Genomic DNA, 23,665 nt, shown 5'->3' on the forward strand with positions numbered 1-23,665 from the left:
AGGATCCCCTTCCTCAGCCGGGCAATCACACCGTCAGAACCCGGTGGGAGCAGCACCCGCGCAGCTCCCGGGTCCCAAGGAATCTGCCCAAAGGGAGGAGCCCCGAGAATGGCGAGAAGGAATTCTGAGCCCCTGGTACAGGGAGCGGGGCAAGCACGGCCGGGAAGGGAGACGCCGGGAGAGAGGCCGGCTGGTTCGGCCTCCTCCCCAGCAGCAGCTGCCTTCTCACGGCCCATGCTGACCCCCACCGTGGCCAGGAACAGAAGGGAGGCTCACGGCAGCTGCGCCTGACCTCAGGACCAACGCCAACCGGAGGGAACCCGGGCGGAACTGGCTGCTGCTCGCCCCTTATCTAGGAGGACACCGAGTCAAGAGAGCGCCTGGCAGCGAGGGGGCAGCAAGGGAGGGGCGGGAGCCGGCCCCGCCCCCGCCCCGGCTCTGCCCAGAAGGTGCCCCCCTTGGGGAGGGGCTGGGACCTACTTTGGCATGGATGCGCAGCCAGCGGCTATAAAGCGCCTGTTTGCAGAGGCGGGAGGCGCGGCCCATCTCGTCCTTCCCGGTGGTGGCGTTGATGACCTCCAGGCTGGGGTCACCGACCGTCCAGTTGACGCTGAAGTTTGGGGCCTTCCCTGGCTGTCGAGCTTCGGCGTTGCTGATTCCTGGAACAGAGAGAGAGGAAGCTTTTGTGAGCGGGGCGGGACCATTAACCCGGCTTCGAGGAGCTCCTGCGGCAAACTGGGCTCCCCACCACGCACTGGGTCCTCCCGCAAGCATCGGGAGACTCCCCGATTCTCTGAGATGCAGCTGGACTAGCCATGCCCCTCCTCCCGCTGTGTCCAGATGCACAGCCCGGGGGCAAAGTCGTGCATGCAAGTTCTGGGGCGAGGCGGGAAGGACACGGGCAGACAGACTGCGGGCATCCGGGAGATGCTCCTGGCCCCAGTGCTGAGCAGCAGCCCCAGAGCCCTCCCTGACCCTGCTCCCAAGCGGCCTCTGCATCCGCCTTACCCACCAGAAGGTCCCAGCCAGGGGCCCCTCTGGGTCCCCCTTACATGAAGTCCCGGGGCCCATTCTCGACTCAGGGCCACGGGGCTGACGAAAGGCTGCGGGTCAGGGTCCGCGTGGGGGATGCCAGAGAGCCTGGGGTGGGGGCTGAGTTAGTGGCTACGGGCCCCCACAGTCCATAAATTTGAGTTCCGGTCTGGTCTCAGACACTTATCATGGACGATGGGACCCTGAACACATCGCTCCACCTGTCTGCCTCAGTTTCCTGTAAGTGGGGATGATACCAGCATCCACCTCCCAGAGCAGCCAAGGCTCAAATGAGATAATATCTGTAAAGTGCTTAACAGTGCCTGGCACAGAGCTCAGCTGATGCTTCCTCCCTCCCTCCCTCCCTCCCTTCCTTCCTTCCTCCCTTCCTTCCTTCCTTTCTTCCTTCTTCCCTCCCTCCCTCCTTCCCTCCCTCCTTTCCTTCCTCTAAAAGCTCAGGGTCCTGACTTGGCAAAGGTAGGTAAGAGCAAAAAGGCACTAGAGGACCAGGAGGGTACCCACGGCCCCGATGCTAGCAGCAGGATGGCCGAGTCCCCGAGTGTGGCTCTGGGAGGTTTCCAGCCACTACCTGGGACCCCAGCAAAGGAGTGCAGCAGAGGGGAGAGGGACCCGGGTCAGAGGAGGAGCTGATGGGATCCCCAAACAGTAACTTCCTAGTGGCCCCTCCCGGATGAGAGCCCAGAGGACCAGGTGTCTCAGTTCTGAGACTCTCTGTGGCCCTGGTAGCCGGCTCATGGGCTCCCATGTCCCGGAGAGTCCCCCGTCCTGAAGTGAGCTATACACACTGTTACTCGGCCCTGGGAGGAGGGGGCCTGGCCCAGGAAAGGTGCCCCCTCACTCATCTCATTCACAAATCACGTGGTGCAGCTTGCCCCATGGAGGCAACGGCCACAGAGCCCAGACTGGAACTGAGAGGGACCTTGGGGCCACGGGGCTTAACCACTAGTGTGGCCCGTGAAGACGCTGCATCCTCAGAAGACGACCAGCAAGCAGGGCCCAAATGGCCCGAAGACTCCCCCAAAACTGAGCCTCCTGGAGCAGGAGCACCCGCTTCCATTCTTGCCAAATGCCCGACCAGTCTCTCAGACTCAACTGGACAAACATTAAGCGCCTAATTTGTGCAAAGAGCTGTGCTAGGCCTTGGGGACAGTGAGGAAAGAGAAGAAGCTCTCAAGGGTCTGCTCACGGGTCCACAAGAAACAAGAGAGCGCGGCCGCTGGGGGATGCACGTAATTCATGTAATTGCAAGCTCTAAGGCGGGAGCCGCCCCCGACGCCGGTGCCTGATGTGTCCCACGGCAGGAGCTGGAGGCCCTTCTCCTTTGGCAGCCTCCTTCTGGTGGAGGCCAGGGAGGGCGGCAGAGATCCCCGTGAGGGACGGGAGCGCCTCCATCTTGTTTCCATGTTAGGGCGTCGTCCTGGAGCAGGGTCCCGGAATCAAACTTTCCCAAGTGCAGCGGGGAGGTCGTCACCCCGCATTTCAGGAGTGTTCTCCTCCAGAAGCTGTTGTGTGAGGGTGGCCAAGCGGCTCGTCCTAAGGTCCTGCTCCTCACCCGGCGCCAGTTTTGTCCTTTCCAGACCCGGCTCCCTCTTTGCCAGAGAGAGAAGCCGCCTTTGGTGCAGCAGCTCTCTCCCTTCCAGAATCTTTCACACTCCCAAGCAGCTCCTGCCGGGCCGAGCCCTTCCTGGCTCCTTCTCCACTGACTAGGAATAAAGTTTCCATCCTTCTCTGACCAGGAACCCATAAACCTCCATTTTTAGTCATGAGTCAAAACCCCTTAATTGCATTTAAGGGAAACTAGGAAACCTGAATGCTAGCGGAGACAACCTCATCTCGGCAATGACTCTCTGCAGGGGAAGCCACGACGCCTACCAAGCACATAGACTCCTGAAGGATATTTCTGGCCCTGCACAAACCTCCCAAGCGTTTAAAAAAAAACACCATATAGTAAAACTAGAAGTTATGCCAAGAATCCTGACATCTGAGACACACAATGGTGGCTAAAATGAAAACCGCGACAGATTGCATCAATAGACCTTTGCAGCTCAGCAGGGAGGAAGAAACGGGCTTGTTATTGTCCAGTCATTTTTTGTCTTGTCCTACTCTTCATGACCCTATTTGACAGGGATGGGGGCATTTGGCCATTTCCTTCTCAGCTCATTTTACAGATGAGTAAACTGAGGCAAATGGTTAAGTGACTTGCTTGGGGTCACACAGGTAAAAAGTGTCAGAGTCTGGATTTGAACTCATGAAAATGGGTCTTGCGGCTGCTGGTCTGCTGCTCTGGGCATTCCCCGAGCTGCCCCTGGGGAGGGGATGAGAGGAGAGGCAAACCCCAAAGTCTTGTCTCTCTTCAGCCATAGAGCTTCAATCTTGAGAAGAAAACAGAGCGAGGAAGGGACTCCACTTCTCTGCTAAACCCCAGGCCAAAGACTGAGGTTGCAGCAGAGGCCCCTCTGCTTCCCAGGATGAGGGGAGGAGAGTTCTCCAGGAGACCGGACTGTGCTCCTTTGTGATAGGGCCCAAGCACCAGCTGAGCTCCATTAGGACCCTCATCCTGGGCTGTCCCCAGTCCCACCCTGTTCACTGTCTTCCTTTAAAACCCAACTCAAACTTATTAACTGGATGGAGGTTTATGAGGAGGCTGAGTGATGAGTCCTGGAACACACAAGAAGGGCAGAGAGAGCCTCGGTGCCTCTGGTGCTTGGGGCAAAGGAGAGAGACCCCAGGCTTCCTCCTCCAGGGAGCCCTCCCCGATGCCCCTTCTCTGGGTCCTCCATGACATACTCTGTCCCCAGCTCCAGAGAAGGGGTCCTCGAAGCTCCGGCATCCCCCGCAGCTCTAACTCCCACTCTGCACAGCCCTGGTGCTCTTGCTGTCTTTTCCATGTATTGTATAACGATAGCTGACATTGAGGGAGATGTAGGTTTGAAAGGTCCTCTGGACGGCTGAGGAGCTCTAGGAGAGCAGGCGGTGTGTGTGTCGCCCCTGCTTGAGCTCAAGATCCCCAGAGCCCTGTCCATGCGTTAATCGTCCCTGGCGTTTCCCACTGCATTCTGAGTGATAAATAAGTGGTCCAGGAAGTAGGAGGGATGCATTGGTGGCTGCCCGTTATTGGCGAGTCATCTTCAGGATCGTCAGGGAGTGGGTGCAGCAAGACTCCGCCTCCATGGGTCGTCTGCCGCCGTGGCCCGGGCACTGTCATGGGCAAACAGCGGAGCCGGAGCCGTCTGGGCTGACAGAGAGAGACGGCCTGTGGTTCTGGGGGGCCAAGGGAAGTGCTTTCTTCAGCAGGAAGGGCACGAGGAGGCAGCCAGGGGGAGTCGCCCCAGGGTCCCCATCGTTGCTGCCAGCTCAAAGCTTCCACATGATCCCAACGATGGGCACAAGCGCACTGTGCCAATGGGCACCGCCAGCCAGCAGAGGAGCTCCTCCTTCCGAGGCCGTAACCTGAGAACTAGGCTAACGAGTTAATTATAGGACCCCCTAAAAAAAGCTGGGACGACTGCGGCTCTTGAGGACCTAAGCAGTTTTAGTGAGCGGGTCATCCCCGAGGTTTTATATCGAGGCTCCTGCTCATCAGCCGGCATGCCTAATGGCGCAGACCAGGAGAGAGAAGCCGGCCGGGCGCACTGGCGCTCTCCCGCTCAGCCTCCCTGACCCAGGGGCCCAAAGCTCGGGCTCCTCGCCTCCACTGACCTCATCCAGCTCACGGCTCCCTCGTGACACACATCTTTCAACCTCCAGGGCCCTGAGGCAGGCTTGTGGAAGAACGGGGTGGGGGTCCCAGGGAAGAACCGAGCTTGATACAGGAAGTCGTCCCCCAGACGCCCTCATCGAGCCCTGCTGTGGCCACATCCTTTTCTGCCTTCATTTCCTGGCTCTAAACCTTCTGCCTCCCTCAAAGGCCCCCCAGAAGCCATTCCTATAATGTTGATCTTCCCAGCCCACACCGAGCTCCCAGCATCCCTCTGGTCCATTTAGCGCATCTTCTCTCTGTCCTAATGTTTGTTCAGATACCTCTGAGCTGAGAGATGACGAGTCCTTGAGAGGAAGGACTGGCCTGAGCCAGGGAGGGTCTGATCCCAGAGAGGGCTTGGACCCGAGCGAAGGAAGCAGCGACTGAAGAGAAGGCTGGGGCGGGCTCAGAGCCAGCTTGTTCTGCTCCCCCTCTGGATGGCTCTTACTGCCCCTGCTCCTCGGGAGAGCTGTGACACAGCCAAACTCATTAACGGTGAGTGGGGATGGTCCCTGACCATCTATTAGCTGACCAGGGAAGCAACAAGATCAGTGAGACCAAACAGCAGTTGTTACAGTGGAGTCATCTGAGGCTTCCAAGCTTCAGAGAGGTCTGGCCCCATGTAGTCAGGAAGGCTCCACATGGACACGGCCTGGCTGCGTGATCTGGGCTTCTCCTGGAGCTTAGATATGGCAGAAGAGGCGAGAGGGGTCTCCCCAGCAAGTTCTCCATGCCTAGGAGATCACAGGTCTGACAGCACTTGGAGAGCCACATCCTTCGATGCCGGCCCTCACCAAGGGGCCCCTCTTTCCCAGCTCATCCCCACAGGCTCCTTGCAGGGGCCTTGTCCCCAGACACTTTCCAGCTGAGCTTTGCCCCGGGGCAGCCTTCAGGGCAGCTCAGCACAGGGGCTCTGGCAACTGCTCCATCTCCACTGCCAGTGCTGTATCTCTTGGATAGTTTGTCCATCTTTATGCTCATATTTCATTATCTCTGATTATGGAATTGTTTTAATCAAAGGAGAGTTTAAGGTTTGACAAATTCGTTTTCCCAGGAGTATCCCAAATCTTGTCTTCCAGATTTATTAAAGTCCTTCAAAATGGGATTTCTTTCCATTTTTCCAGTCTTGCTCTCTTCTACATATCCTGACATCCAGGAGCTCTGGCTCCTAGCTCCTCTTCTCTCTCCCACTGGGCATTCTCCTCATCTTTACCTCCTGGCTTTCCTGACTTCCTTCAAATTTCAACTAAAGTCCTGCCTCTGAAAGAAGCCTTTCTTGGACCCCTTAACATCAATGCCTTTTCTCTGAGACTCCCCCCATTCATCCTGTAGGGATATGGTTCACACATCGCTGTTTGCATGTTTCTTCCCCATCACACTAGGAGCTCCATGACAGAACGACTGTTAACATTTCTTTGCATCCTTAGTTCTTAGCACAGTTTCTGGCACACGGTGAGCACTTAATAAGTGCTAGTCAAATGACTAACAGCACAAATCCACGCCTCACACCCCATGGACAAGCCAAGCTCTCCAACAAGGACTGAGAAGGTCACGGAGGAATCTCTGCTGACTCATTTGAAAAGAAACTTTGGGAAAGAAGAGTAAGCAAAAAGTGCACAACTCTAAGGCTGCTCATGGGAGAAGGAAGAAAGGAGGGGGAAGGAGGTGGATCCGCGTGAAGCCGCTTCCCTCTGCACCACCTTGGAGGACGTCAGCATCCTAGCTAAGTCCTTTGGTTCAGTGACCCCCGGGGAAAAATGGTGGCCCCACCTCAGCCCTGCAGTTTCCTTCCACTGATAAGATATACAGCAAATGCAAAGCACCAGCTTCGGGTGACAAACCAATCAGCTAATTCAGACTTGGGGCTGGAATGTCAAGAAGTAGCTTTAGATACTTCTAAACCGTTCTTTGCAAAGAGACCCTTCAGTGAGGGACATCTCTGCAGCCCTCGCACAGACTAGGGAGAGGAAGTTCACTCCTGCATGAGGTAGTGGTTAACTCAGTTCTTTCTTAACCAGGAAGAACCTGCTTCCCTGCTCCTTGAAGTCCTGAAAAATGAAAAATGCTCTTTCTCAGAGCATTGTCTAAATGGCCAAAGATAGCACCTCTGGGCCCCTAATCTTTCTCCAGATTAAGCACCTTGAGCTCCTTCAAACATTCCTTGGACAAGATGGTTTGCCAGTTCCACACTAGCTTGGACCTATTCTGATGAGTTCATGTCCTCCCCCTAAGGGGACACATTAAGTCTCATCCCCCTCTAAAAGGATCATGTATGATAATTTGCCTCAAATCCATTTAATTAAATTCAACAAAGTTCTTTAAAATTATTTACTACATACCAAGCTCTTTAATAGACTCTTGAGATACAAAGGTAAAACGGTCCCAACCCTAAAAGACTTTATATTCTTTGGGGATTAAATTTGGAATCAACTCCAGTTTTTGTCTGACTTTAAGTGTTCTCAAGCTTCACAATGGCTTTTTAAAATGGTTTAAACTGTTTTTGTTTTACTTTACCCAGATTCTATATCCCTCTTAGCCTTTCAGAAAACCATCCATTAGATCAAAGGGTTTTTTTATGAAGAGAAAAAAATAGCAAAACCAACTATCATTGGACAAAATCATATATTATGTCCAACTTTCCATAGTTATAAACCCCAACCTCTGCAAAGGAGAGGTGGGGATGGGTATCTTTGCATCTCAGCTTTGAAGCCAATCTTGGTCATTCAAATTTCACAGCATTGCATTTCCCTAATTGTGCTGACTGTATAGATTGTTTTCCTGACTCTGCTGACTTCCCTCCGTATCAGTTCACATAAGTCTTTCCATGTCTCTCTGTATCCATCATACTTAGAATCATGTGTCCCATATTCCTCAGGCAATGGGTATCCCCTTTGTTTCCACTTCTCTGCTACCACAAAAAGTGCTACTGAAAATATTTTAGTCTAATAGTTAATAATAGCTAAATTATTATTAAATATAATTTTTATTTTTTAAATAAATATTTTTATTTATTTAAATAAAATATTTTTTATTTAAAAAATATAAATATAAATAAATTAATTAAATATAAAAATAGCTAAATAAATAAAGTGTAAGCACTTTACATTTATTACCTCATTCGAGCCTGACCCCAACCCTCAGGGTAGGAGTTATTACTATCCCCAGATGAGTTTGAACTTCTTAAATATTTACCTATTTAGGCCAATGTTTGAGTACAAAGAAAGGCAAAAGACAATCCCTATTCTCAAGGAGTTCACAGTCTAATGGACAGGATTAGCTATTCCTTTTCAAAGTAATTTATTTCCTAATCCTTTGCTTGTCTTTACTTAACCAGTAAGATTTTTCTCTCCTTCTTGACTTGCAAAGATCAACATAAATTTTACTCATAACTCTAATCTTACACTTTCCATTTTCAAGCCTATTTTGTCTTTAGAGTCATTATTCCCCAAAGTCGACATCATGATAATATAGACATGTCAATACTTCAGGACAGGGATCCTTTCAAAAAGAAAATAAATGACTTAAAGGGAGGAACTATTTTTATTCTTTCAAATTAAACTGCTTTAAATAATGGGCATTTTAAGATACAGATTACAAGGTTTACAAGGTAACTCATACCCTAATGAGTAGGTAGTGTCTGCTAGCTCAACTAACAAATTCTCCCCTATCCCATTAGTTTGAATATCATTAGTTTAAAAAAAAACCATCAAGTAATATGGTGTTGGCATTCTCCTTTATAAATGAAAATATTTGTCATTTTCATCTAGATTTAAATTGACATGTACTAGGCACATCCATGCACACAAAACAGGCACATGATCATGCATGTATTTTCATATGCACATACTGGATTAGCCCCATTTCCCACTATTTCCCTTCTGATTCTCATGTTTCCTCTTGAACTGATGAAGCAATGAGTTCTTTTAACTCGCAACTCCCCTGAAAAGGGGGCTAAGGTCACATTATTCCTTCGTGGTGTTCCTCTCAAACCAGAGAACTGCAAAGCTCCTCACACTGCATCTCTAGCCAATGCAGACGAGCCCCACCAGTTCTTCAGTCAATAGGAAGCTGGTTCATCCAATCATCTTCAAACCATGTTTAGCAAGAAAGTAGCTGCAAAGACTATCTTCCTCCTGGGTCCCTCCTTGTCAACAGAAAGGAACCAGGAGGTTTCACATTTCTCAAATAGTGGATAGCACTAAAGGGTGGTAGCTGAACAACCACAAAGCTCAGCTCTCCTTGGGTCCGAAGGACCCCAGCCTTTTCAGACAATCTACAAAGTGATACCTATATTCTAGCCAATGGTCTTCACCTTTCTGCCAACTCACAGCTCCTACTAGCATCTTCTTTCTCCTCCTCTGATGCCTTCTTAAAGCCCTCAGTGGCTCAAATCAGAGCTTCCTCTATCTTTATGAATTAAAAAATGACAAAACCCACTTTTATGTCAACATTGAGACAAACAGTTCTTATTTAAAGTAATCATCCAAATAGTTGTCTGATGTATCACGCTGTGAGCTTCAACGTTTCAATTTTTAAAAACAGCCCCATGAAACCAAACCTATCATACCAGCTATTTCTCCTTAAACAAATTTCCTACAGTTCTCTATTTCTTCCTAAGCATAAATTTTTTTTGGGGAAAAATAAGTACAAAAGTGCATTTCTTGTCCCTTTCAACAACTAAGTTGACCACATTAGAAAGGGACAGTAATAATATACATACATATTAATATATATATATATATATATATATATAAATGTATATAAAATACACACATATATGTCATATACATATACACACATAGAGAATCTTTTACAAGAATAAAAATGAATTTCTTAGATGAGAAGCCTTTCAAAAATTCTAGGAATCTTATTTTTACCAAAGTTTGAACAATTTTGACAAAAACCCTGACATTCTGAATGCCAGTTATTTCCCAGTAAAGATGATATATTTGGCACAATACCCATCATTCAATCATTAAATGTTTAACCACTAGAAGGAAATAGCACATCCTCCTTCAAATATAGAAAGTACAGTACAGAGGAAGAAAATTATATTTCTCTGTCATGAAAAATTAATTCAGTTATTATGCAACCAAATCCTAGAATGTACATCTTAGACCCAGAGATGGAAATAAGGATTGCAATTTCAGACTACCACATTTGGTCTGTTTTAATCTCCTGTATTTTGTTTTTCCTCACTCCAGCTTTGTTTGCAAGATGCTTGTAATTCATTAAACATGCTGCCAAATAAAATTCCATCTGGCTTTTTTCCCCCTCTAAAATTAAAGACATGCCAGTAGCCAAGCACAAGAAAATAAAGCAGGGGATGCCCGCAAAGAAAGAAATACATTTGGTTGGTAATCAGGGCTTCAATAGTAAGCTTCAAAAAGGAAATATTATAAACAGTGAGCAATAAAGATTTTTAAAAGGATAAAAATACCTTAACTGTGTCCTTTTAAATAAGGGTGAGCTTAGAAGTTAGGACCCTTGAATTCAATTGCTCTTGTTCACTTTACCGCTAGCCACTGACATTCTAAAAAACAGTAACAAAGGGCTTTAAAAGCAGCTTTGAGAAAGATGAAGCAACATAGCTACACATCTTAGCTAGAGGCTGATGTCCATTTTATCACCCAAACTTAGCTCCACGATTTAACTTGGATTGAGACAGAAGGGGGGATCTATCAAGCAGCCTGAAAAGGGGAATGCCAACCCAGGGGGCGCATGCATGACAAAATCAAGATCACATCCCGGGTCGGGCGCCGGGGGGCCAGACCAAGGATATGGATTGCTGATCTACGTCTGGGCGCCTCCTTCTCTGGGCACTCCAGTATAGTAGACATTCTCGAAAACTGCTGGGAGAAATCCTTGCATGATAAAAACCAAGTTCCAATTTCAAGACAAATATAGGATCTAGCACAGAGAAATTGGAATTTTCCAAATTTAGCAGGATGTTTCTAAAGAAGAAAAACATTAGGAAAGTGAAAGCAACTTCTAGTGTTAGGACTGGCTAGGAGAGCTACATGTCCCACTCCCACATTAGGGGTCGCTCTCACAGAGTCTCATGGAAGGACCAGCTATCTGGGAGAGCTGCATGTCCCGGTTCCCTCACTAGGGGTCGCTCTCACAGAGTCTCTCATGGAAGGACCAGCTATCTGGGAGAGCTGCATGTCCCGATTCTCTCACTAGGGGTCGCTCTCACAGAGTCTCTCATGGAAGGACCAGCTATCTGGGAGAGCTGCATGTCCCGGTTCTCTCACTAGGGGTCGCTCTCACAGAGTCTCATGGAAGGACCAGCTATCTGGGAGAGCTGCATGTCCCAGTTCTCTCACTAGGGGTCGCTCTCAGAGTCTCTCATGGAAGGACCAGCTATCTGGGAGAGCTGCATGTCCCGGTTTCTCTCAGTAGGGGTCGCTCTCACAGAGTCTCATGGAAGGACCAGCTATCTGGGAGAGCTGCATGTCCCGGTTCTCTCACTAGGGGTCGCTCTCACTAGGGGTCGCTCTCACAGAGTCTCATGGAAGGACCAGCTATCTGGGAGAGCTGCATGTCCCGGTTCTCTCACTAGGGGTCGCTCTCACAGAGTCTCATGGAAGGACCAGCTATCTGGGAGAGCTGCATGTCCCAGTTCTCTCACTAGGGGTCGCTCTCACAGAGTCTCTCATGGAAGGACCAGCTATCTGGGAGAGCTGCATGTCCCGGTTCTCTCACTAGGGGTCGCTCTCACAGAGTCTCATGGAAGGACCAGCTATCTGGGAGAGCTGCATGTCCCAGTTCTCTCACTAGGGGTCGCTCTCAGAGTCTCTCATGGAAGGACCAGCTATCTGGGAGAGCTGCATGTCCCGGTTTCTCTCAGTAGGGGTCGCTCTCACAGAGTCTCATGGAAGGACCAGCTATCTGGGAGAGCTGCATGTCCCGGTTCTCTCACTAGGGGTCGCTCTCACAGAGTCTCATGGAAGGACCAGCTATCTGGGAGAGCTGCATGTCCCGGTTCTCTCACTAGGGGTCGCTCTCACAGAGTCTCATAGAAGGACCAGCTATCTGGGAGAGTTGCATGTCCCAGTCCCCTCACTAGGGGTCGCTCTCACGTGGCTTCTGATGGAAGACCCCAAGGACTTGGGCCACAACAGAAGCTTTGACGCCTGCCTGTGAGATACTTGCCGCTAAGTAAAGGTCGGTTGAGCGCGTACAGAGGAGGGAGATCTTCTATCTCTGAGATCCGCTGGTACACTGCTCTGGAAAGGTGGTCCCCGTGGTATAAGCTCCCCAAGATGATGCTGGAGAAGTAAATGGGCTCCACAAAGAGGCTCAGCAAGGATCCCTGAATGCCCAGCACGTTCCACCTACGGCAGAAGAAGAGAAACAGCCTCCGCTGAGTGCGCCTCCGGATGCCCCCCGGGGAAGCAGCCTCCCCCGGAACGTCCCCATTTACTTTCTGTCGGAGAGCTTCCGGAACTTCTGGCTCCTGATTCCCCTCCAGAAGGGGCATCTAAAAGGAAAGCGTCAATCGATTTGTTAGCGAAATTTCAAAAAGAAAACAAAAGTTGCCCAATGTTGTCCAGCGTGTCAGAAGCCCGGCCCCCTCCGGTGGTGGTGGAGTGACGGAACTTGTGTGGGACATGAGTCTTCATGAGGCCGCGCTGGAACTTGTGCTGACTCAACCTAGAACCGCAAAGGAGCGTTCGGAGCTTCCTTCTTCCCCAAGGCCTTCTCAGAGCCGCACGGAACTGTTGCCTCCACCTGCGGGTGCCACCCCCACTTCCCTCATCCACTCTGGCTGGACCAGGCCGTGGATCCCACGGGAACCTGATCACCGACCTGACCCCAAGCACACCCCCTGGTCTCAGGCCACCCTTCCACATCAGAGGACCAGGAGGGTTTCTCTGAGAAGCAACCAAACAATCGCGCATTTTTCCATTAAGGGCTACAAGAGGGGTGGAAAGTCTTGCTTAGACAGATTCAGGCACACTGACATGGCAATCTGGGCCAATTTTTATGGGACCCCACGTCTGTCGCAGCTGCTATTTACAGATAATTATGTGTGGAAGGAGCAACGACTATTTGATGTTGCTGGGCTGGTCGTTTAAGACGTCCAGGAGACTGTGTTCCTTGTCACCTAAAACATAAAAGACCCCGCTCTGAGGCTGGTGTTGGAGATTTTGATGGAGTCCCAAGTGCTCTCTGGGCATCTGACCTAGCATCCCAACAGCTATGGGCAACACGGAGCAGAAAGTAAAATTCAAATTTTACTTAACTCTAATCAAGAAGTTTATCCTTTTTAATCTTACTAGAAGTAACGCTGAATTTACTGTATTATATTGAATTGCTTGAGCTTGAATCTCTGGATCGGCCTGAGCTAGGTCTGGCCCAGCATAACTGACATGGTTGACAGGGTTTGTTTGTAATGACTTCATGGTAGGGGAAGAGCAGAGCAAAAGAAACTGAGCCTCTGGTGATTGTACCTAGTCTAGATATAAGATCCTTCTGTCTGAGGCTATAAAATGCTTAGGGGTATGTGGCAGGTGGGATAAGGAGAGAATTCCCATTAAACCCTAGGGCTTTTCCAATAGGTGATTAAGAAGCTTGAGAGGGAAAGTGAAAACCTAGCAGAATTATGCATCCCTGGGCTCTTTTTGAGATTTAGAAAAGCTGGATTAGTCACAAGGAAAATGAAGATAAACTGTCCTTGTGTATTTGGCAGTTAGAGGCAAAGGGTAATAAGCTTTTGATCTTTGAAGAGAAGGGGCTTGGGGATCTGGTTACAGCCCAGATGAAAAGGGCACTGCGAATGGGGCTGAGGGCTGAAAGGCTACATATGGAAAATGTGATCTGCTAGAGAAGGCAAGCCCCGCAGAGCTTAGAGCTATAAGGGAAGACAACAGTAGGAGATACAGACCTGTACTGATAGGAAGAGAATCTTGGGCCAATGCCATTACTACTCTCGATGCACTATGTCCTCCATGCGAGAGTCGAGAGCCCACTGGTTTTTATCACTAAGTTGGCAGGTTATAAGAAATGAATCATTAAAATGATAACTATCAAGAGTATGGTCTAATGAGGTCAACTCCAAAGGTTTTTCAGACTTCCATAGAAGTTCAAGCTTCCATGGATTTGCTCTTATAAAATTAATTAAAGTAACAGGAAAAACAAATGGGAACTCTTATTTCAGGTAATTAAAATGGAGAGTTTTTGTATACTCAACTCCACAAAAATGAATTCCCTTTGGAATTAATCCTCCATTGGGGCATAGTAAAGGAGGGTTGATGTTTTTTTTAAAAAATAGTAATAGTTTTTTTTATTTTTCAAAATACACATAAAGGGAGTTTTCAATATTCACCCGTGCAAAACTTTTTGTCCCTAATTTTTATCCCTTCTCCCTTCCTCTAGACAGCAAATAATCCAATACACATTAAACATGTGCTATTCTAAATATTTCCACATTTGTCATGCTGCTCAAGAAAAATCAGATCAAAAGGGGAAAAAACATAAGAAAGAAAAAATCACAAAGTAAACAAACAATAACAACAAAAAGGTGCAAATACTATGCTTTTACTCACATTCAGTCCCCATAATCCTCTCTCTGGACACAGAGGGCTCTTTCCATCACCAGGATGTTAGAATTGGTTTGAATCATCTCATTGTTAAAAAGAGTCAAGTCGAAGAGTTGCTATTTTTTGAAGCAATGTGTTTGGTGAATTGGATTTATACTTCATAGTCTTTACTTGCCCTTTCCTAAAATCGGCCTGATTTGGATACGATTAGATTATTTCTTTTGAATGGAATGTCCTTTCATCAAGTCCTCTTAATTACTTGGTTTTTTTTTTTATAAATTCCATCCATTTTCAAGAATTTCAAGGGAATTAATGAAAAAAAATGCAAAGGAAGGTGGCCTATTTGTACCAGACCTAAAATTATTTTATAAAGCAGGGCACATTTATCATCACAATTATTTAGTAAGGGTTAAGAAACAGAATAATGGAATCAATGGAATAGATCGAGGCCACGAGACACAATAATCAATGGCCATAGTAATCTAGTGTTTGATAAACCCAAAGACCTAGGCCTGAAGAGACTTACATGAACTAATGCTGAGTGAAGTGAGAAGAACCAAGACAATGTTGTACACAGTGACAAGATTGTACAATGGAGTTGGATCTTTTCAACAGTGAGGGGATTCAAGACAATTCCAATAGACTTGGGATAGAAAATGCCATCTGCATACAGAGAGAGGACTATGGGAATTGAATATGATTCAAAGCATCCTATTTTCACCTTTGGGGGGCTTTTTCTTTCTCATGGTTTTTCCCTTCTGTTCTGATTTTTCTTCCCCAACATAATTAATGTGAAAATAGGTTTAAAACGATTGTACTTATATAATCTGTCAGATTTCTTGCTATCTTGGGGAAGGGAAAAGTAACAGAGGGAGAGAAAAAAATTGGAACTCAACATCTTACAAAAATAAATGTCGAAAACTATACATAATTGAAAAAATAAAATACTATTGAAATTTTTAAAAATAAAAATGAGATTTTAAAATTTCAGTTGTGCAAGGTTTAAATAACAAATTTAATCCAATTCCTCACTTCTTGGGGTTCTCCTGTTGGCTACTGGGTAAAAAGAGAGACACAAGGACATTAAGACAGGGAACACCCTGTTCCTATACCACTCTGCTAGCAAGAAGTGAGAGTGAAAGCCGGAAGTGCCCACAGAGCTGCTGCCCAGTGTACCCCGACCACTGAGACAGAGTGACGGTGGAATAAGAGCTGGCTCTTAAGGGAGAGGACCTAGGTTTGAAATCTGGCTAGAATACCAACCCTCAGATTCTTCCAGTCCTGGGACTCCCAGCAGCCCTAAAGACACTCTTCAAATAAAACCATCCAAAACAACTACCCCAGGTCTTGCTGTGGTATGGGGACAGTACAAACAGGGGACGCTTACCTGTCCCCATATCTGCCACGGGGCACCCACAAACATCATCTGGCACATGGGAAAACCAGCGAAAGGGAACTAAGAAAACCCGATCTCCCAAGCATGTCCCCTGGGTAACTTCCAGCAGAGACAAAGCCATTTAGCATGATTCATTTTCACAAGGCCTGATGTTTGCCAGGATTATGTTTTTCTCATTATCGCTGTTTGATAATGATAATGAGATAATTTCGGCCTTCCTGATCCCTTTGCCTTGTCCCAGGTAACAGTCAGAGGACAGAAATCCAAAGCTCCATCTGTGTCACCAGCTAAAGCTGCCTGTACCTCGGGCCTCTTCTCAGTCTGCGCTCAGCCTTCTCCTCTGTCTGGGCCATGCCGTAGACAGTGCGCTCTCTGAGCAGGGGGTGGCTCTTCCCCTTGCCAGGGTCACCCCACCGGACCTCCCCTCTGCTCTCCCTAGTCCTTAGTCTCTCTAGTCACTGGTTGCTTCCCTGGTGCCTGTGAACGGCCAACAGGCCATCAGGCTACACCTTTCTTCCCTTTCATAGTCAAACGCCTAGGCCAGGCCATCTACACTCATGGGCTCCCCTTCCTCTTTTTTCACTTCTCTCACTCTTGGTCGTTCTGCAGTCTGGCTTTCTCTACACTCTGCACAAACATCCCTCTCCAACACTACGAAGACTGGGAACTAACGGCTAACAGAACGGCTCCATCCGTCCTTGGCTTCTTGGAGCCTCTGTAGAAGCTGATGGCTCCTTCTCCTGGAATGTCGTCGAGGTTTCCATGAAGCTTATTCTCCAATTCTCCCCCCGCCCATGGGACTGCTTTTTCTCAGGCTCCTGTACAGGATTATCCTGTGCATGCCACTAACGACTCCAGGCTGTCCTGGATCTTCTTGTTCTCTCTTGGTGATTCCATCTGCCCCAAGAATTCAAATGTTACTTCCATACACGTGGCTCCTAAGAAGGCATCTCCTGCCTCGGCTTCCCCCAGTCCCACATTTGCAATTGTCCCCTAAATAGCTCTTCTTGGACGCCCCATTGCTCCCTTGAACTCAGTGCCTCTATCAGAAAGCATATTCTCTTTTTCCATAAATACCTCTTTGGAGCGTCCCTGTTTCTCTCATGGGCGCCACCATTTTTCCAATCACCAAGGGAAACGATCTCCCATCACTGATGACTCTCCATTCTCCCTCTCTCCACATCCAGGCAAGTTGAGTATGGTACATTTTCACACTGGGCCCTTTCGGGCCCTCGCCACTCGGTCTGCTCAAAGAGCTCAATCATTGTCCCTCCTGTTCTCCCCAGGCCATCCTTCCAAGAACTGGTGAACCAACGCCTTACAGAACAGGTCTGTGGCTCCATGTTGTCCCCCAGAGTGAGAGAAAATGCTTCTGCTTATCATTGAAAGTCCAAGCTGATCTTTCCAGGCTGGAAAGAGGAATTCTCCATCCTAGTCACTCTGACCTCTCCCCCCTCGCCTCCAAGTAAATGAAGTTCCAATCCCTGAGAGCGTCCCACCACTTGCATTTCCGTTCTGGGGGTAGTTTCTACACTGGACCGAGCCTCTCATGCTCTTCTTGTGGTAGGGACGGAGGCGTGGGTTCTGTGTGGGGCCTTTTAGAGTCCCTGACTGGCTGGGCCCAAAGCCTCAGCACTTGCGGGTCCGCGCTGCCAGAGGCTCTTCGACAGAGGGCCCAGGGAGCTGGGCTGGGTCTGTGCTGGTAAATCTTCCTTGCTCAGCCCCTGGCTTGGAGAAAGGCCTTCCCAGAAGGTTGGCTAGCCCATGGACAGGAGCCCGGCTTCAGAAGCTGGTCCAGCTATGCTTGATGGAGTTAATATGGAGTCTCACATGGACAAAAAACCAGCCCGCCAGCCCGAGGTGGGAGAAGCCCGGCTAGACAGCCGAGATGCTGGGCTCTGATGGGGGCCTGAGGAACAACTGCCAACATGGCCCTCGGAGTCTGAATTCACCCGGAGGGCCGGGTCCCTCCTTTGGGGCCAGAGGACAGTCTGGCCTGGACGCAGCCCAGGCCTGGAAGGGCCTGTTGAGTGGTCAATGGGAACGAACTTTGACCGTCTGCACAGACGCACCGAGAAGCATTTATTAAGCACCTACTATTTGCTACGTGTTGGAAGTGCATGGAGAAAGGGGATCTGGGCTGGAAGTGCAGGACCAGGAGAGGTCCAGGGGGAAGTCAGGAAGGCAAACATTCAGACAGTTTCTAAGGAGGCCAGGAGGAGCGGCCTTCCTGGACATCCCAGCCAGGGAAGCTCTTGGGGTGACTCTCAGCACCAAAGGACCGGGCGGCAAACAGTGGGAGGGCCTCTCCCCACTCAGCAGGAGAACCAGGATGAGTCAGATGGCACTGAGGCTCCAGGGGGAGACTCCCAGGGTGCGGAAAAGGGGGGTTGTCAGCCTGCGAGAGGTGGGGGGAAGGTCTGGAGATGCAGAGGACAAATGCCACTAGGAAAGGGATGGAGGGAAGGACTGGGGAGACCTGAAGAAGATGGAGGAGGAGAGGATGCTGGGGGGACCAGGAGAAAGGGAGAGAAAGTGGGAGGGCCCCCTGGGGCGATGGGGAAGGATGGAAGGGTGTCCCGGAGCCTTGTGCTGACTTGGGTCATAAATGGGGCTTCCATTGGGGCAGAACTAAGGCGACATTTGGGTGTCACGGCAAGTTCCATGTCTCTGGGCTCCCCCCTCTCCTTTTCCTCTCTGTCTCTCCTATCCAGCCTGAGGGAGGGGTGGGAAGGCAGTCCGAGGGGCAACGGCCGCCCACAGACCGTGAGCTCTCAGCTCTCTAGAACTGCTTTTCCCCAATTTCCTAAAATGTCTTAGCAAGATAGTCCTAGAACAGACGGTCCGAGGGCCAGCTACACATGGCCACTGCCCTCTCGGAACAGAGGGAACAGGCCACGAGCAGCATTCTGGGATCATGGAGGCCGTTCCCTGAGGGGATACAGGGCCAGGGGTGCTGAGCCCAAGGCACCTGCCGTCACTGGGACCTCCCGGGCCCCGTCCCAGTGGGCACAAGCAGAGGGCAAGCCACCAACCCAGGCTCCCAGGTCTTTGCCAATGAAGGGGATGGCACAGATGCCCGTCTCACCTGGCAATCTTGTCGCTGCAGGACATGGTGAGCAACCGCTCCCCCTGCAGCACCCCGTCCCAGGTCTGGATGGTCGTGGTCGACCTCACGGGAATGGTCCCCTCCCCGGACTCGATCTTGGTCCGGAGCTGTCCTCTTGCTTTCCTGTTTGGGTGTCTGTCTGCCTGATCTAAGAGACAAAGGCAGGGATGCAGGGCACTGGGGAGAAGATCCCCCTCCTACTGCAGACCCCCCAGATGTGCCCGGGGGGCTGGAAGCATTCCCTTACTCAGGATTCTTAGCCAGGCCCTTGGGTCCGCCCCCACCCCTGGACCCCTCAGAGCTCATTCCTCTGTTTCTGCTCCAGCTCCCAGGACCAGGACGCCCCCTCTGAGGTGGCGCTTGTTTTGGCTAACAGGGAGTCCTAACAAAGCGGACTTGGGCTGCGGGCCCCGCTGACCCGGCCCCAGCAACACCGGCCCTCCCCAAGGGGTGGCACCCACCGTCCTGGGCCGCCTCGTGGGGCGAGAAGATCCTGGCGTCTCCGCACGGACTCGTGCTGATGTAGAGATGGAACTGGACGGTCTCCTTCAGCTTGAAGCCCCCCCGCTGGGACTTCATGAAAATAGATCTCTGCTGGTCCTCTCTTGTACTGAAACAGAGCAAAGGCGAGTCAGGGGGAGCTGCGGCCACACCCTCCCGGCATAAGGAGCGGTCCTCTCCAGGACCCAAGCACCGAGCTGTGCCGATTTCTAAATTAAATTAAAATGCTTTAAACTGGCAAGCACTTGTTCCCTCCTGTCTCCCCACTCCCTTGTCCACTGAAGAAACCCAACTCTTGGGACAGATATTCAGAGCCCACAGCAGCCACGTCCCACAGCCACAGCTTTAGGTCTCTCTGGTCGATTCTGCACCTGAGTCCAGCCTTCTCGGGCAGGAGGGAAGGAACACACGTCATCATGAGCCCTCTGTGGGTCATTCTGCTGAGCAGAGTTCTTAATCTTTCACAGCGGTTCCTCTCTATGATAGCGACATGGTCATGTAAATGGTCATTCTGCTAACTCTCAAAGCAGTTCCTCTCTACGATACCAATACAATCATGTAAATAGTCATTCTGCTAACTCTCAAAGCGATTCCTCTCTATGATACCGACACGGTTGTGTAAATGGTCATTCTGCTAACTCTCAAAGGAGTTTGTCTCTATGATACTGATACAATATCATTTACATGGTCATTCTGTTAACTCTCAAATTGGTTTGTCTCTACCATACTAATATGATCATGTAAATGGTCATTCTGTTAATTTTTCAAAGTGGTTTGTCTCTACAATACTGATTTGATTGTATAAATGGTTGTATAGACAGCCCTTCTGGTTCTTCTCAGCTCACTGTGCATCCATTTACACAAGTCTTCCCAGGTTTCTCTTTCCTTTCATTATTTCACATGCCATAACCCTATTTTTATTGCACTTAGAGACCACAATTTATGAAGCCATTTCCCAGCTGAGGAGCACTCCCTTGGCTCCTAGTTTTGCCCCAGACCAAAAAAGCTGCTATTTAGATCTTCCTACATTTGGCTCCTCTCCTCCTTTCTTTAATCTCTTTGGGGGCTACCCTGGGACAAATATCTGTACAATTCACTAATTCTTTGACCATGTCTCCAGATTGCTTTCTAGAGTGGCTGGACTAATCCAGAGCTTCACCAACAGAAGATGTGCTTGTTTCCCCACAGTCCCTCCAGCATTTGTCATTTTTTTGTGCCAACTTTACTCAACTGATGAGTAGGAGATGGAAGCTCAAATTGCTTTAATTTGCACTTCTCCAATTATTAGTTATTTGGATAATTTTTCATATGACTAGTGATAGCTCAGGTTTCTATCCTTGAAAACTACCCATTCATATCCTTTGACCATTGGTCAGTTTGAGAACAGCTCTTATTTTTATATTCTTATTTTCTTATTGTTAATAAATATTCTTATATTTTGATTCAGTTCTGTATATATTTTGGATATAAAGTCTTTATCATAAACTCTAACTGCAATTTTTTTCTATTTCTGCATTAATTTTGTTTGTGCAAAAATATTTTAATTTTGTGTAACCAAAATTGTCCATTCAATCTTGTGATCTTCTCTCTGAATTGTTTGGCCCTGAATTATTCCCTTATCCATAGATCTGAAAATGAATCTCTTCCTTTTTCCTCTCATTTTTGTATGATGTCTGAGACATGTGCCCATCTGGAACCTGTCTTGCCATATAGTATGACATGCTGGTGTATACCCAGTCTCAGCAAGGTTGCTTTCCAGTTTTCTCAGCATCTGTGGTCCCATGGTGAGTTTTGAACCCAGAACTGGGTCCTTTGGGTTCATCACATACTGATGAACTCTCTGTCCCATATCTAGTCGTTGCCCCGATTTCCATAAATGACTCTCTATTTCATAACCAGCACCGAACTGTTTTGACAACAGAAGCTAAGCTTAAACAACTGTTCTGGAAGTAATCAGATCGAACGCTGTCTTTGGACAAGGTAACTGGACCGAGGGGACCATCTCCATGAAGACCCGGTGTCTCTTGGGAGGGCCTCTTTACATCTATACTGCAGGAAACAGAATGTGCCCTGTGAGAGATGATGGGGGGCTAGGACCACGGCCCCCGCTTCCGTGGGCTTCCGAGCTGCACTTAGTCGTCTCTATAGCCCAAAGTCTGGGTGCTGATTCCAGCGTCACCATTCTGGGCTTCTGCCGGGATGGGAACAACGTCCCAAAAGCCAGGTCTCTTGAGCCCTACTGGCCTGAACTTACCTCAAGAAGAGTTCAAGCTGCATGTAAAGGAACCGAATCAGGGACCGCCGAGATATGATTTCCGCGTGGCAGTCATTTAGGGCCAGGCCACGGTCACTCATGTACTCCCCATTGATGCATTTGGTTCCCGTGGAGACGCTGATCACCTGGGCATCTTTGACATCCGTGCCTGGGAACCAAAGACGCTTCCCATTAGTCCATGCTGGCGCTGACAAGCCACCCACCCACACAGGGACAATGCCCTGGTGCCCATTCTGGGATGGCTGACTGACCGGTTCTAGGGGATGACCTGGAGATTCACCCCACAAGCTAAGCCTGGACCAGGCTCCCCTGAAAGGCACCCCATGGTGCCACAGAGCCCCTTGCCAAGGCAGGGCAAGGCCCATCGAGCCTCGCAATGGCAAGTGCCATGCCAAGGAGTGGCTCCCAGCACTCAGAGGAACACTTTGGGGAGCTTGGGAGTGGTTTCTGCTGGATGGCGCCGACTGCCCGCTCTGCACACTGAGCAAACCTTCATTGGGGGCTTCCCCGGCTTTGTGACTAGTCTCACGGTCAAGTGCTAGTGTGGTATCAGGGTGCCAGATGGAAGCACATGATGGAAGAAACCATGCAAAGGCATCTACCTGCCAGTCAGGCTTGTGGTCAGTGACTAAAACTGGGCCAAAATGCAGGAGGAGCCCTGAACTTCCAGAGGCCCGAAGCGCCACAGCCTGTGACAACTGGTCAGTGCCTCAGTGATCGACTTTATTCTCCCCACCTTAACTCTCTGAGAATCAGAGCAGGGTCCCTCCTGCTGAAGCCCCGAGGACAGCCTCTGGGTCCTGGAAGAGCAGGCGTGGAAAGAAGCCCCAGACTAGCTCTCTCTGCACAATGGCCACCCACCAGGACGCAGAGAACCCTCCTCGAAGGAAATCCACCCTTCCCCCAGCCAAGGGAGATAGTCACTGAAGTTTCCCTGAGCTTTGGTGGGCCACGGCAGAGCTCTAGACCATAGAAGGAATGGTGGAAATCCTTCAGCCAACTGTAAGAAATCCCTCTGGGAATGGGCAGCCCCAGGGGCTCAGCAGCTCCCACAAGTCCTGGAAGTCTCTTGGGGCAAAAGGAAGGGAAACTCCCCCAAACCCCCAAGCACAGGAATTATGACTGACGAGAAGGGCCCCTTTGGGCCAGGGAGGCCCGCCCTGCGCCGAAGTTTGCCCGTGCAGTCTGGCCCATGGAAGTGGGAGCCAGCCATCAGTTCCCAATCTGTGCTATGAGGGGTTGGGGAGGGGAAGGACTCCGCAGCTGGTAGCAGTGAACATCACCACAGTTGAGAGATTGAAGAAAAGCCTTGTTCCGTTTTCCTCTTGGCCAGTAAACCCTGGAAACTGGGCCCTCAATAAGGCTGCCCCTTGGACATCGCAAACCCACTGGGTTACCGAAGGAGGTGTTCTGAGGACACTTTGGTGAAGTGCAGGCCCGCCTGACAGAACCACCGCACTGGAACTTCCCTGTCATCTCACAGCCCACTGCCCATCCTCTCCCTAATCTGTGGCTTAGGGTTCGGCAGGGAGACTCTTGTCTGGTTCCATGATTTAGTTGCTTTGTCTCCTCTCCCTCTTGACCAGAAAAATCTCTCTTCAAATGCTGCCCGTTGGAAGCCTTTCCTTTATCCAAGGTGTTTCCTTGTTGTCCTCCCTCCCTGCCCCTCCATCTTCCTGTCCTTCCTCTCTTCTCCTTCTCCTCCTTCCTTCCTTCTTCCCTTCTCTCTTCCTCCCTTTCTCTTCTCTTCCTTTTCCTCCTTCTTCTCCTCCCTCCTCTTTCTCTCCTCTTCCCTCCTTCCTTCTTCCCCTCCCTTCCTCTTCCCTCTTCTCTCCTCTCTCCCTTCCCTCTTCTCCCTTCCTTCCCTTTCCTTTCTCTCCTCCCTCTTCTCCCTCTTCCTTTCCCCTCCCTTCTTCTCTTCTTCCCCTCCCTTTCACTCTTCTCTCTCTCCCTCTTTTATCCCTCCTCCTTTCCCTGTCTTCTTCCCCTCCCCTTCCTTTCCCTCTCACTCTTCCCTCCCTTCTTCCCTCTTTCTTCTCTCCCT

At 49.6% G+C, this 23,665-nt stretch overlaps 1 protein-coding gene across 2 annotated transcripts in view; it reads right to left on the bottom strand.

The window, feature by feature from the left end:
- Window positions 1–23,665, bottom strand: part of ADARB1 (adenosine deaminase RNA specific B1) — a 70,428-nt gene that overhangs the window by 5,843 nt on the left and 40,920 nt on the right. For both annotated transcript variants that reach the window (XM_031968335.1, XM_031968334.1), the window contains exons 5-9: window positions 21,601–21,769; window positions 19,307–19,455; window positions 18,825–18,993; window positions 11,951–12,132; window positions 481–659 (exon numbers count right to left, since the gene is read on the bottom strand). In XM_031968335.1, coding sequence (XP_031824195.1) covers window positions 481–659; window positions 11,951–12,132; window positions 18,825–18,993; window positions 19,307–19,455; window positions 21,601–21,769 — 848 coding nt within the window. The remainder of the gene's footprint in view (window positions 1–480; window positions 660–11,950; window positions 12,133–18,824; window positions 18,994–19,306; window positions 19,456–21,600; window positions 21,770–23,665) is intronic.

Source organism: Sarcophilus harrisii, chromosome 4 (assembly GCF_902635505.1).
Source record: "Sarcophilus harrisii chromosome 4, mSarHar1.11, whole genome shotgun sequence".
Classification (NCBI taxonomy): Eukaryota; Metazoa; Chordata; class Mammalia; order Dasyuromorphia; family Dasyuridae; genus Sarcophilus; species Sarcophilus harrisii.